The sequence below is a fragment of the Globicephala melas genome, chromosome 6 (assembly GCF_963455315.2).
Source record: "Globicephala melas chromosome 6, mGloMel1.2, whole genome shotgun sequence".
Classification (NCBI taxonomy): Eukaryota; Metazoa; Chordata; class Mammalia; order Artiodactyla; family Delphinidae; genus Globicephala; species Globicephala melas.
Window position 1 is genome coordinate 66,625,209 of NC_083319.1, and position 14,490 is coordinate 66,639,698.

Below are 14,490 nucleotides of genomic sequence, written 5' to 3' on the forward strand. Positions count from 1 at the left end.
GGGCAGCTGCCGTGTGCTGATGAGGTGAAACCACTCTTTGGTATGCTAGATAGAAAGAGGCAAGGAAAGCTTTCAGAAATGCCGGTAGGCTCATAGCTTTTTCACTTAGTTGAGGATGTTGCCTTACTGACACCAAGTTAGATTTATTAACCAACAAAGTCATATTAACATGCTGCTAAATAAAAACATTAGTATATAAGTATTTGTGTACATTATTTCTGAGTAGTGATATAAAACTATAAAAGGGGCTCACGTGCCACAGGGTATTAAGCTTTTATTATACAGCAAATCCAGCTTGTCTATGATAGGAACCCTAGAAGTCAAGGGAAGGTGTGCAGACATTCACTGTATGTTTTCTGTATCCTTGGCTAAATAAATCAGGAGCTTGCTGTAGGTGGGGTAGTTTTGGTCTTTTAATACTAATCTGTAGTCTGTATAAAATGCTGTAGCTAGGCACTCTGCTAGACACCGGTACACAAAGAGAAATAATATGCCACCCTTTTTGTCAGGATCTCACAGCTTAGCAGGGAAAACAAGCAAATTATGATAAGAACTTTTAATAAGGGAATAGTATTGGCATAAAACAGGGAAAATGGCATTATGATTTGTCCATTTGCTCAAACCAGAAACCTAGGGGATTATAATTGATTTACTCTTCTATCTGACCTCCTTATAACAGTCCATACCAAATCTTAATGATTCCACATCACAAATATTTCTAACTTCTGTATGGAAATGCAAAATATTTGCAAAGAATTACTGATATTTTTCCTAGTTGATGCTGAGTAGTGAACTTGTCGATGAAGGTAGTTAGAGTTGGGGGTCAATTATAAAGGAGTTTAGAATTTGTGATTAAAAACTTGTTTTATAGATATAGGGAATTTTACCCTCTAAATAATAACTAAAGTCTTTATTTCAGTGATCTTTTGATCATTGTTTTTAATGATGAAAACTAAACAAGCTGTAGATCAATGGCATAACGCAGGATGGAGTACTTTTGTCTCTCTTAGGTTTAATATTAAATATATGTAGGTTGTAATTTCACAGAATATTTTATAAAATTCAATAATAATTTCTTGAGGAGTTAAAATCAAAGTATCATGGTAGGAAATTTTGGCTATTTTTTTCTTCTGCAAAGCAACTCCCTGTCTTCCTAAGCAAGAATATTTTTTTTTCTGTATGTAGAAATGAAGATTTTAGGAACTGCATTTCTCTAACATGATTTGGAAATAAAATTCCTAGCCAAAAAATGTCTGCTAATCATAACATATTTTGAAAACAAATGTATTTTTGGATAACCATTAACAATGTACAAATTACATATTAGTTTTATTTTAAAGCATACAATTCAGTGGCATTTATTAGTACATTTAACATGCTGTACAGTGGGTTCTTTCCATTTTTTCCTCTTCTTTCTCTTTCCTTCCCTTCCATCTGGCTAAAATATAGAAATGGTTTGTACTTTTGTTTTCTGTATAATCAACCTAAATCATGGAAGATATAATATATTTTTATTGCAGTAAAATATACAAAACGTAAAAATTTACCATTGTAACCATTTTTAGGTATAAAGTTCAGTGCCATTAAATACACTCACATTGTTGTACTGCCATCACTGCCATCCATCGTCAGAACTTTTTTTATCTTCTCAAATTGTAACTCTGTACCAATTAAATAATAACTCCCCATTTCCCCTTCCCTCAGCACCTCTTTCTTTTTTCTGTCTCTATGAATTTGCCTATTCTAAGTATCTCAGATTAGTGGAGTCATTTTTCTTTTTGTGTCTGGTTTATTTCATTTGTGATAATATCTTTAAGGTTTTCCATGTTGTAGCTTGTGTCAGAATTTCTTTTCTTTTTAAGGCTGAGTAATATTACTCTGTATGTATATACCATGTTTTGTTTATCGATTCATCTGTTGATAGATATTTGGGTTGTTTCTACCTTTTGGTAGACTATAGTAATATTTTTGTTGTATTTTCATTGTATTTTGCTGAACAGTTAACAAGATTGTTAGTTAAGAAAAAATATCATTTTGTATTTATTGATAGACATTTCACTGAAGTAAATGGCAAGTCTTTATTTTTGAGTTTTATTTTCTAACTCCAGAGATTAATTTTTGATGTTGATACCTTAAATGTTTTTCATACATATGAGATCATATACATATGGTATTTATTTTTTGAGGTCATATGTCTTAGTCCATTTGGTCTACTATAACAAAATAACACAGACTGAGTAGCTTATAAACAACAGAAATTAATTTCTCACAGTTCTGGAGGCTGGAAGTCTGAGACCAGGATGCCAGCATGGACTGGTGAGGGTCTTCCTCCAGGTTGCAGACTTCTTGTCTTATCCTCACACTATAGAGGGGTGAGGGAACTCTCTGGGCTTTCACTACTAATCCCATTCATGAGGGCCCCACTCTCATGACCTAAGCACCTCCCCAAAGCCCCACATCCTAGTACCATCATCTTTGGCATATCCTTTACCAGAGCCTTTTTTATCCCTATTCATTAGAATGATCCTTTTGGGTTCTTTGTTGAGTAGCCCTGGTGGTCAACAAGATTCTTCTTTCTAGCTGGTGAGAGTTCAAATGTCTCCCAGTCCATAAGAGCTCTGGGAATAGTTCTGTTTATAGCTCTGGTTGTTCTCTGCTTGCCTTAGTGAGTTTCAACAAAATATTCAGCCACAGACTCAAATGAGTTCTTATGCAGATTTCTGCAGTTCCTTCTTTTTGTAGCTTCCTTCTCTCTGAGTACAGTGCTTTACAAATTCCAAACATTTCAGCTTTCCCAAACTCCAGTCTCTTTTTCTTCAACTCAGTGAAGACCCCCTCTCCCTACATCATGATCTGGCAAGTGCCTCCTGGCCGAAATCTGAACTATCCTTAGGGCTCTTTGTTGGTTTCCTTTCTCTCAGGGATCACGGCTCTTTGTAGCCTATTGACCAGCTTCTGAATACAGTCATCTCATATAATTTGTCCAGTAAGAAGTAGATTTTGAATTGTGGTTCCCATACCAAACAGAGTATCAGAAACGCCATAATAAATGGGTAATGAATGAGAGTCAGTAAGCAGCCAGTGCCCACCCTGTATGGGGGTGCTTGAGCACTGACTCTTTGGAAGTCAGCCACTTTCCCAACACCCATCAAGATGTGGTTTGTTGGTGCCTGGGTTGACTCAAGAACAAGGTGGTCCCTAATGTTTACAAATGCATCATAGTAAATGTAGGGACTGTGTGAATTCTTCCTAAAAAAAGCCAAACTGTAAGCATGGAATACCTCTAAAGAAGCATGAAGTAACGTTTCTAACAACTGTAGCCCTGTGTTCCACTGGATTAGTGATCTGAGAGCCAAGGAAAACTAAGTTGAGATGAGCTACATCTGCTTTTTCTTCGTGGGGCCATCTTGCTACATTATGTTCTATGTTCTTAGCAAAACAAAGCAAAACCCTAATTTAGACTTAATCACTTTGTAGATGGGTATGTATGTGTGCATGTATGTGTACCCTTCCCATCAATCTGTAACCTAAGTTGCAAATGTATAAGATCCCAATTTATAAACTCTTTATATGTGTGTATTTATGTTTATTTGAACAAGAATATAACTATATGTATCAAACTGTAAACATCAATTTTTTCAAGAAGTAAACTACTTGTTTTGTTTTTTTAACTTTATGTACCTTTTTATTTGAATTATTATAAGAATTGTATTTATTATTTTGTTGAGTACATAAAAGTTTAGAACTGTTATATCTTCCTGGTAAATCATTTATTTGACTATTATGTAATGACCATATTTATCCTTAATATTTTTTTTTCTTAGTGTATATTTTATTTTTCATTGTGATTACATTTTTAATTTCTTTTTTTGTCCTCTTCTGGTTTGTAAATTTTTGATGTGTTTTCCATTCTTTAAATGTTTTTTCTTGAAATTTTAACATGGATCATTTATTGACCGTCTGAAGTTTGTCAGTCTACCTCTGTTCTCCTTTAACAATACAAAGATCTTAAAATGCTTTAACTCTGATCCTTTCCTTCACCTAACATCATTTTGTTGTTCAGAATTTTAGTTCTACCTTCACTTAGGTATTATGATTGCTTTGCTTAATAAATATTTGCTTACTTCCATGTACACATTTACACGTCTTTCATCATCATTCCCTATTTTGTTTCATACATTGCTTTTGAGTTTGTTTTCTTCCTAAAAATCTATTCTTTAATAGTTCTTTCGTCTAGGATCTATGAATAGTAAACCATGGAATGTGTAAAACATTACTTATTTTCCATCTGACTTTTCTTGTGATATCAGAAGTCTACTGCCATTCCTGAGTTCTTTGTTAGTTGATTTTTTTCTCAATCTTTTGATTTTAGAGTTGTCTCCTTTTCTTTGGTGTCCTTCAGTATGGTGTCCTTCAGAAGTTTCAGTATGTTTCTAGTGTGAATATAGTTTTATTAATTCTGTTTTCAATTTTTGATACTCTCTTAATCTGTTAATTAATCTTTTTCATCGGTTCTCAACTTTCAGTCATTGTATGTTTTCTCCCCATTTTCTTAATTCTCCCCATTTTCTTAATATTGTTTTCTCTCCATTTTCTTAATTCTCTCTTTGAATTATTTCTACTAGATGCTTTCTGGCCTTCTCATTCCAACACACTTTATATATAGTTACTATTTCTTTCTGTTTGTTTCTTTGTGTTGTCTTTAATTTTACAAATTTTCATTAGCTTTGTCTGTGTGCTATTTAACCCATCCACTGAGTTTTAAATTTCAATTATTATGTTGCTATTACTACCTTTAGTTGTTTTATTTATTAGCATTTCTAGATATAGTATTTGGTTCTTTTTCTTATTTGTCTTCTCTTGTATCATAAACCCCTGTTCTTTTTAATATATGTTTATCACCTCTTTTTCCTTTTTATCACCATTTTAAAAACTCTAATTTTGTAAGAACTCATTTTGAATTATTCTATTATTTTTTTTCCTTGCTGTACATTCTCCCACTTTGAATGGGGTGATATTTAGACTGTCATTCATGGCTTTGAGCGTATTCATATTTATTCTTCTCTGCAAACCTGACTTCCTTGAGAATTATTTTCTGTGGTGGTTTTCCTCCTGTCCATTCTCTCAGTTGTAGACACCTCTCTTCAGTGGATGATTGTGTCTGCCTGAACTCTCCAGTGTACATGGGCATAAACCAGTTTTTACATTGCTGTCATTTCTTCAGTTCTCTGCAAATGTATAATGGCTCAATTTTGAAACCAGTAATATAGACTTAGGATCCTAATCTCACATGGTTGACTCTGTCTTGCTCTCAGACTAGGGCAAGAAGCCTCTTTTTAATGGAACTTCAACCAGATGAGCCCAGATATTCAGGTATTCATTCAGCAAAATTTTGTCTCCCAGCTTTCTGCAGTTAGTCCAGTTTTGTCTCTCAGCCCTGAAGGGCCTTGCATATAAACTTTCATCTCCACTCGGGTCTCAAGGTCTGAAGTCTCCATGGGCAGTATTTGATCCAGGTCTCTTGTCATGGTAGCTCAATTCCATTTTACTAGTGAGGGTTTTTTGTCTTTACTTGGCATCTAGAGATTTACTCTCTTGGCTTGCAGTGATATGTATTAACAATTTTATTATTTTACATAGCGTATCTGTTAGAAAATGATCTGGTAACTCGATAGATGATTTTTTTAATTATACAGTTTATGTTTTACCTATTTAGCATGTTTATTTAGACAAAGTTAAAAATTAGTCGAAACATTTTACCTTCCAGATGCTCATTAAAATTCAATTTTAATTGTTAGGATTTGTTAATATTAATATACTCTAGCTTTTATTTTACTACTGTCTAATTCATGTATTTTTAAAATATTTTTGCCGCTTTTATATGTTTGCTATATTATTCCTTAACTTACACAATTAAAATACTTGTTTATTGTGTTAATTTTCATAGGATGAATCTTCAAGAAGAATTGGATAAACTTAAGGTACATATGTCTGTTGATAAAGCAACAATACAAGAATTGAATACATTTATGGCAGAGAGAAGAGAAGGTAATTTTTTGTGAGGATAAATGTTTAATGTAAGCAGTTTAAAATTATCCAGTTCTTTATGTTTTACTTTCATTTTCTTCTAAGACTCTCACCCTGTTCCCCCTCTTTCCACTGCTTTACTCATTCATATCTCATTAACATTTTCACCTTTCATGAGAAAATCAAATAGAACACTTAAAAGTCAGCTTTATAATTTATTAAAAATTTTAAAGAAATATTTGATAAGGAGAAAATATTCATTTTTACTATTCATTGACAAAGTTTTACTAGGTGCGTTTGTCCAAAGTTTTATAGGTAATATAGAGTTATTGATAATATAGAGGTAGTTAACTATCAATAATTCATTTATATTTTTATATGACATTACACTTTTCTGGAAGTCATTTAGTTCTCACCTGGAATCACAATCTTAGAGGTAGAAGGAAACTTGGAGATCTGCAAATCTGAAACCTGCCTGACCCCTAGCCTGAGAGTGTTGAGTAAAAGGGGATGTATCTGTTTCAATTACAAGATTATTCCTTTGTTAAAATCAGGATTACTATAGTTACAATATGACTTCAGTCCCTCCTCAGATACCTCATTAAAAAAAGTAAATAAGGTTGATATGATAGAATTTCTTCTTATTTGACCTTGCTACAGCTTAATTGTTACCACTGTGCTTTTTAGGTGTTGACAATTTATACTTAATAATTCAATTAATAATTTATACTTAATAATTTGTATGTAATATTTAAATTTTTATATATCACTCATCTGGAAGTTGTCCCAATTACTTTGTTGTTCCAGTTGCTCTTATTTAGTTTACTAGTGAACTTGTCAAGGCCAGTATTTGAATCCTTCTATTTTACACTATTGATTTATATCATATTTTATGCTACTCCTTCATTGAGTTCTTTTTTTTTCCATAGATCAAGGCAATGATCATTAATGACTACTAAGACCATTGGGTGAAAAGCTGATGGGGCCTTTTTTTTTTATTATTCTTTTTTCTTTTTACCTTTTGACTCCCTTCACCCATTTCTTTTATCACCTCTGGCCACTACCAATCTGTTCTCTGTGTTTCTGAGCTTTTTTCTTTGTTTCTTTGTTTGTTTAGATTCCACATATGAAAGGCATCATATGGTATTTGTTTTTCTCTCTCTGACTTATTTCATTTATCATAATGTCTGTGAGGCCCATCCATGTTGTCACAAATGGCAAGATGTCATTATTTTTTATGGCTGAATAATATCCATTGTGTATATGTATATATGTATCACAATTTCTTTATCCTATCATCCATCAATGGACACCTAGGTTATTTCCATATCTTGACTACTGTAAATAATGCTGCAGTGAACATTGGGGTGCATATATCTTTTCACGTTAGTGTTTTCATTTTCTTTGGATAAATACCCAGAAATTGCTGGATCATATGGTAGTTCTATTTTTATCTTTTTGAGGAACCTCCACGTTGTTTTACAAAGTGGATGCACCCATTTACATTCCCACCGATAGTGCACAAGGGTTCTCTTTTCTCTGCATTCTCACCAAGATTTGTTACTTCTTGTCTTTTTGACAACAGCCATTCTAAAAGGTATGAGATGATATCTCAGTGTGGTTTTGATTTGTAGTTCCCTCATGATTAATGATGTTGAGCATCTTTTCACATATCTGTTAGCCATCTGTACAGGCATATCTAGGAGATTCTGCGGAGTTTTTTTCCAGACCACCACAATAAAGCGAATATTGCTATAAAGTGAGTCACGTGATTTTATTGGTTTCCCAGGGCACATAAAAATTATATTTACACTATATCGTAGTTTGTTAAGTGTGCAATAGCATTATGTCTAAAAAATGAATGTACCTACCTTAATTAAAAAATACTTCATTGCTAAAAAATGCTAACCATCATCTGAGTTTTCAGTGGATCATAGTCTTTTTTGCTGGAGGAGGGTTTGAAATATTAGGAGAATTACCAAAATGTGACACAGAGACACAAAATGACCAAATGCTGTTGGAAATGGCACCAATAGACTTGGTTGACAGAGGGTTGCCACAAACACTCAATTAGTAGAAAAACACAATATCTGCAAAGAACAGTAAAGCAAAGTACAATAAAACAAGTTAGACCTGTATGTCTTCTTTGGAAAAATGTCCATTTAGATCTTCTGCCCACTTTTAAATTGAATTGTTTGTTTTTTTGTTATTGCATTATATGAGTTTTTAAAATACATTTGGATATTGGCCCATTATCAGATATATGATTTGCAAATAGTTTCTCCCATTCAGTAGGTTGCTTTTTTATTTTGTTTATGGTGTCCTTTGCTGTGCAGAAGATGTTTAGTATGATGTAGTCCAACTTATTCATTTTTACTATTGTTGCTTTTGCTTTTGATGTCAGATTCAAAAAATCATCCCCAAGATCTAGGTCAAGGAGCTTACTGCCTCTGTTTTCTTCTGGGAATTTTAGGGTTTCAGATCTTATGTTCAAGCCTTTAATACATTTTGAGTGAATTTTTGTATATGGTATAAGATAGTAGTCCAGTTTCATTCTTTTGCTTGTGGCTGTCCAGTTTTCCCAACACCATTTAATGAAGAGACTGTCCTTTCCCTATTGTATATTCTTGCCTCCTTTGTTGTAAATTAATTGACCATATAAGCTTGTTTTTATATCTGGGCTCTATTCTGTTCCATTGATGTATGCGCCTATTTTATGCCAGTACTATACTGTTTTAAATATTAGCTTTGTAATATAGTTTGAAATCAGGGCGTACGTGATGCCTCCAACTTTTCTTCTTTCTCACATTGCTTTGACTATTTGGGGTACTTTGTGGTTCCATCAGATTTTAGGGTTATTTGAATTTGTGTTTTCTTTTGAAAAATGCCATTGGAATTTTAATAAGGATTGCATTGAATCTGTAGTTTGCTTTGGGTTGTATAGACATTTTAACAATATTGGTTCTTTCAATCAATGAGCATGAAATATCTTTCCATTTATTTTTGTCTTCTTCAGTTTCTTTCATTAATGTCTTTTAGTTTTCAATACACAGGTCTTTCACCTCCTTGGTTAAATTTATTCCTAGGGATTGTTTTCTTAATTTTTCTCTGATAGTTCATTGTGAGTATAAAGAAATAGAACAGCTTTTTGTATATTGATTTTGTATCCTGCAAATTTACTGAATTTGTTAGTTCTTACAGTTATTAGCAGTTCTGACAGTTTTTGATGGAGTCATTAGGGTTTTCAATATCATGTCATCTGCAAATAGTGACAGTTTTAGTTCTTCCTTTCCAGTTGGATGCCTTTTATTTATTTTTCTTGCTTAAGTGGCTGGCTAGGACTTCCAATACTATGTTGAATAAAAGTGGTGAGAATGGGCATTTTATCTTGTTCCCGATCTTAGAGGAAAAGCTTCCAGCTTTTCACCACTGAGTATGATATTAGCTGTGGGCTTGTCATATATGGCCCTCATTATGTAGAGATAGATTCCCTCTGTACCCAGTTTGTTGAGGGTTTTAACCATGAAAGGATGTTGAATATAGTCAAAAGATATTCCTACATCTGTTGAGATGATCATATGATTTTTATCCTTCTTTTTGTAATGTGGTGTATCACATTGACTGATTTACAGATGTTAACCCATCCTTGCATTGCTGGAATAAATCCCACTTGATCTTAGCGTATGGTCCTTGTAGTGTATTGTTGAATTTTGTTTACTGATATTTTTTTGAGGACATTATATCTATATTCATCAGGGATATTGGCCTATAATTTTCTTTTCTTGTGGTGTACTTTTCTGGTGTTGGTATCAGGATAATACTGGCCTTGTGAATTGAGCTTGGAAAAGCTCCCTCCTCTTATATATTTTGGAAGAGTTTGAGAAGAATTGGTATTAATTCTTCCTTAAATATTTGGCAGAATTCATTAATGAAGCCGTCTGGATCTGATTTTTGTTTGCTGGGAGGTTTTTGATTACTGATTCAATCTCCTTATCAGTTATAAATCTATTCAGAGCTGGTTCTTTAAAAAGATAAATAATGTTGACAAGCCTTTAGCTATACTTACCAAGAAAAAAAGAGAGAGAACTCAAATAAAATTAAAAAAATGAAACAGGAGATGTTACACCTGATACCACAGAAATACAAAGAATCATAGGAAAATACTTTTAACAAATATATTCCAACAAATTCCACAACCTAGAAGAAATGGATAAATTCCTAGAAACATACCACCTACCAAGACTGAATCATGATGGAATAGAAAATCTGAACAGAACAATTACTCTATGTCTGTCTGTTTCTCCCATTAGGTCTCTTAATATTTGCTTTCTATATTTAGGTGCTCCTATGTTGGGTGTGTGAATATTTACAAATGTTACATCCTCTTGTTGGACTGACCTCTTCATCGTTATATAATACCCATCTTTGTCTCTTCTGACAGTCTTGTCTTAAAGCCTATTTTGCCTGATGTAAGTGTAGCTACTCCAGCTTTCTTCCGGTCTCCATTTGCATGGAATATCTTTTTCAATCCTTTTGTGTTCAGTCTGTGTGTGTCTTTAAATCTAAAGTGCGTCTTTTGTAGGCAGTATATAGATGGGTCTTGGTTTTTTATTCATCCAGCTACTCTGTGTCTTTTGTTTGGAGAATTTAGTGCATTTACAGGTAAAATAATTGTTGACAGGTATATACATATTGCTTTTTTGTTCATTGTTTACTGGCTGTTTTTGTAGTTCCACCCGCTTCCTTTATTCTTCTCCTACTCTCTTCCTTTTTGTTTTGATGACATTCTTTAGTGGTATAAATATACTTATATTCCTGTCTTTTTTTTTTTTTTTTGCGGTACGCGGGCCTCTCACTGTTGTGGCCTCTCCCGTTGCGGAGCACAGGCTCCGGACGCGCAGGCTCAGCGGCCATGGCTCACGGGCCCAGCCGCTCCGCGGCATGTGGGATCCTCCCGGACCGGGGCACGAACCCGTGTCCCCTGCATCGGCAGGCGGACTCTCAACCACTGCGCCACCAGGGAAGCCCCCTGTCTGTTTATCTTTTATGTGTTTTTTGTAGGTTTTTGCTTTGTGGTTACTAGGAGACTTACATATAACATCTTATAACTGTGACGTAAATTGACAGAAACTTAAGTTTTTAAAAAAATTTTATTTTATATTGGAATATAGTTGATTTACAATGTTGTGTTAGTTTCAGGTGTACAGCAAAGTGATTCAGTTATACATATGCATATATCCATTTTTTTCAGATTCTTTTCCCATATAGGTTATTACATAATATTGAGTAGAGTTCCTTGTGCTATAACACTAGGTCCTTGTTGATTATCTGTTTTATATATAGTACTGTGTAAATGTTAATCTCAAACTCCTAATTTATCACCCCCCACCTTTTCCCTTTGGTAACCATAAGTTTGTTTTTGAAGTCTGTGATTCTGTTTCTGTTATGTAAATAAGTTCATTAGTATGATTTTTTTACATTCCACATATAAGTAATATGATATTTGTCTTTCTCTGTCTGACTTACTTTACTTAATATGATAATCTCTAGGTCCATCCGTGTTGCTGCAAATGGCATTACTTCATTCTTTTTTATGGCCGAGTAATATTCCACTGTATTTATGTACCACATCTTCTTTGTCCATTCCTCCGTTGATGGACATTTAGGTTGCTTCCATGTCTTGGCTATTGTACATAGGCTGCAGTGAACATTGGGGTGCATGTTCTTTTTTTTTCTGGTTTATCCCACTTTAAATAATATTAAGATTAATTAGGAACTTCAGGTGGTTTCAGCCTAATCCCTCTATTATTAAATTCCCAATCAATGTTTCATTTACTGGTTTTAGCATCCATTGGTTATTGTTATCAAAATTCATTATTTCATTTGGGGTTGCAACACAGCAATTTTCTGATTTTAGCATTTTTTGTGCACTTTTTATCTGGAATTCTATGAAGAAGAATATGGATAACTATTTGGTTATCCTGAAATACAGTTTGTACAGGAAAGGCAAGAAAAATCTTGATTACACCTCTTTACCAATTTTCGTTTGGTGACCTAGCATCCTTCAAAGGTGATCAATGAGTTGGTGGCTTTTGTTAGTGTTAGAAACTCAGAACTTCTGTTGATATATTTAAAGATTTTTTAATCCATTGAAGGCATTATTCTTTTTGATATTCAGATTGTTTCATCTTAGGTCAGTGGGAGCCTTCATAGTATATTTTGTTTTGTGTATTTTTATTTATTCTGGATTATTCTTTTTGTAAAGTTTTTATTGGAGTATAGTTGATTTACAATGTTGTGTTTCAAGTGTACAGCAAAGTGAATCATTTATACATATACATATATCCACTCTTTTTTAGATTCTTTTCCCATATAGGCCATTACAGCGTATTGAGTAGAGTTCCCTGTGCTATACAGTAGGTCCTTACTAGTTATCTATTTCATATATAGTAGCGTGTATATGTCAATTCCAATCTCCCAATTTATCCTTCCCCCACCTTTCCCCCCAGAACCATAAGATTGTTTTCTACATATGTGACTCTATTTCTGTTTTGTAAATAAGTCCATTTGTGTCTTTTTTTTAGATTCCACATATAAGTGATATCATATATTATTTGTCTTTCTCTGTCTGACTTACTTCATAAAGTATGACAGTCTCTGGGTCCACCAATGTTGCTGCAAATGGCGTTATTTCGTTCCTTTTATGGCTGGGTAATATTCCATTGTATATATGTACCACATCTTCTTTATTCACTCATCTGTTGATGGACATTTAGGTTGGTTCTGTGTTCTGGCTATTGTTAATAGTGCTGCAGTGAACATTGGGGTGCGTGTATCTTTTCAAATTATGGTTTTCTCTGGATATATGCTCAGGAGTGGGATTGCTGGATCATATAGCAGTTCTACTTTTGGTTTTTTAAGGAAACTCCATACTTTTCTCCATAGTGGTTGTACCAATTTGCATTTCCACCAACAGTGTAGGAGGGTTCCCTTTTCTCCACACCCTCTCCAGCATTTATTGTTCGTAGACTTTTTGATGATGGCCATTCTGACCAGTGTGTGGTGATACCTCATTGTAGTTTTGATTTGCATTTCTCTAATAATTAGTGATGTTGAGCATCTTTTCATGTGCTTTTTTGGCCATGTATATGTTTTCTTTGGAGAAGTGTCTATTTAGGTCTTCTGCCCATTTTTGGATTGGGTTGTTTTTTTGATATTGAGTTGCATGATCTGTTTTTATATTTTAGAGATTAATCCCTTGTTGGATGCTTCATTTGCAAATATTTTCTCCCATTCTGTGGGTTGTCTTTTCATTTTGTTTATGGTTTCCTTTGCTGTGAAAAAGCTTTTAGGTTTAATTATGTCCCATTTGTTTATTTCTGGTTTTATTTTCATTACTCTAGGAGGTAGATCTGAATAGATATTGCTGTGATTTATGTAACAGTGTGTTCTGCCTATGTTTTCCTCAAAGAGTTTTAAGTATTCAGTCTTAAATTTAAGTCTTTTATCCATTTTGAGTTTATTTTTGTGTATTATGATGTTAGAGAATGTCCTAACTTCATTCTTTTACATGCAGCTTCACAGTTTTCCCAGCACCACTTAGTGAAGAGACTGTTTTTTCTCCATTGTATATTCTTGCCTCCTTTGTTGTAGATTACTTGACCATAGGTGCATGGGTTTATTTCTGGGCTTTCTATCTGGTTCCATTGATCTATGTTTCTGTTTTTGTGCCAGTACCATACTGTTTAGATGGCTGTAGCTTTGTAGTATAGTCTGAGGTCAGGGAGCTTGATTCTTCTAGCTCTCTTTTTCTTTCTCAGGATGGCTTTGGCTATCTGGGGTCTTTTGTGTTTCCATACAAATTTAAAATATTTTGTTCTAGTTCTGTGAAAAGTGTCATTGATAATTTGATAGGGATGGCATTGAATCTATAGATTGCCTTGGGTAGTATAGTCATTTTGATGATGTTGATTCTTCCAATCCAAGAACATGGTATATCTTTACATCTGTTTGTGTCATCTTTGATTTATTTCATCAGTGTTTTATAGTTTTCTGAGTACAAGTCTTTTGCCTTCTTAGGTAATTTTATACCTAGGTACTTTATTCTTTTTGATGTGATGGTAAAAGGGATTGTTTCCTTAATTCTCCTCTCTGATCTTTCATTATTAGTGTATAGAAATGCAAGAGATTTCTGTGTATTAATTTTGCACCCTGCAACTTTTGTTGGTGTCTCCAACAACATTTTTATATCCAGCTTGTGTTAAGTAGAAGTGAAATATAAAGGAAAATAGATTTATGGGGAACCTTGTGCAAAGAGGCTTGTTATGAATAACAGAAGATAATCCTCTCACCTCTATCACTTATGAAATTCCAAGGACTTTAGAAGCTTTGTGTGGGGAGCCAGGGAAAAAGACCAAATATATATTTCTTACTGTATGTAATGGCAAGTACCCTCTAAAGTAA

At 33.7% G+C, this 14,490-nt stretch overlaps 1 protein-coding gene across 4 annotated transcripts in view; it reads left to right on the forward strand.

The window, feature by feature from the left end:
* Positions 1-14,490, forward strand: part of CNTLN (centlein) — a 331,593-nt gene that overhangs the window by 198,397 nt on the left and 118,706 nt on the right. For all 4 annotated transcript variants that reach the window (XM_060300962.1, XM_060300963.1, XM_060300964.1 and 1 more), the window contains one exon: positions 5,948-6,048. In XM_060300962.1, the coding sequence (XP_060156945.1) occupies positions 5,948-6,048 (101 nt within the window). The remainder of the gene's footprint in view (positions 1-5,947; positions 6,049-14,490) is intronic.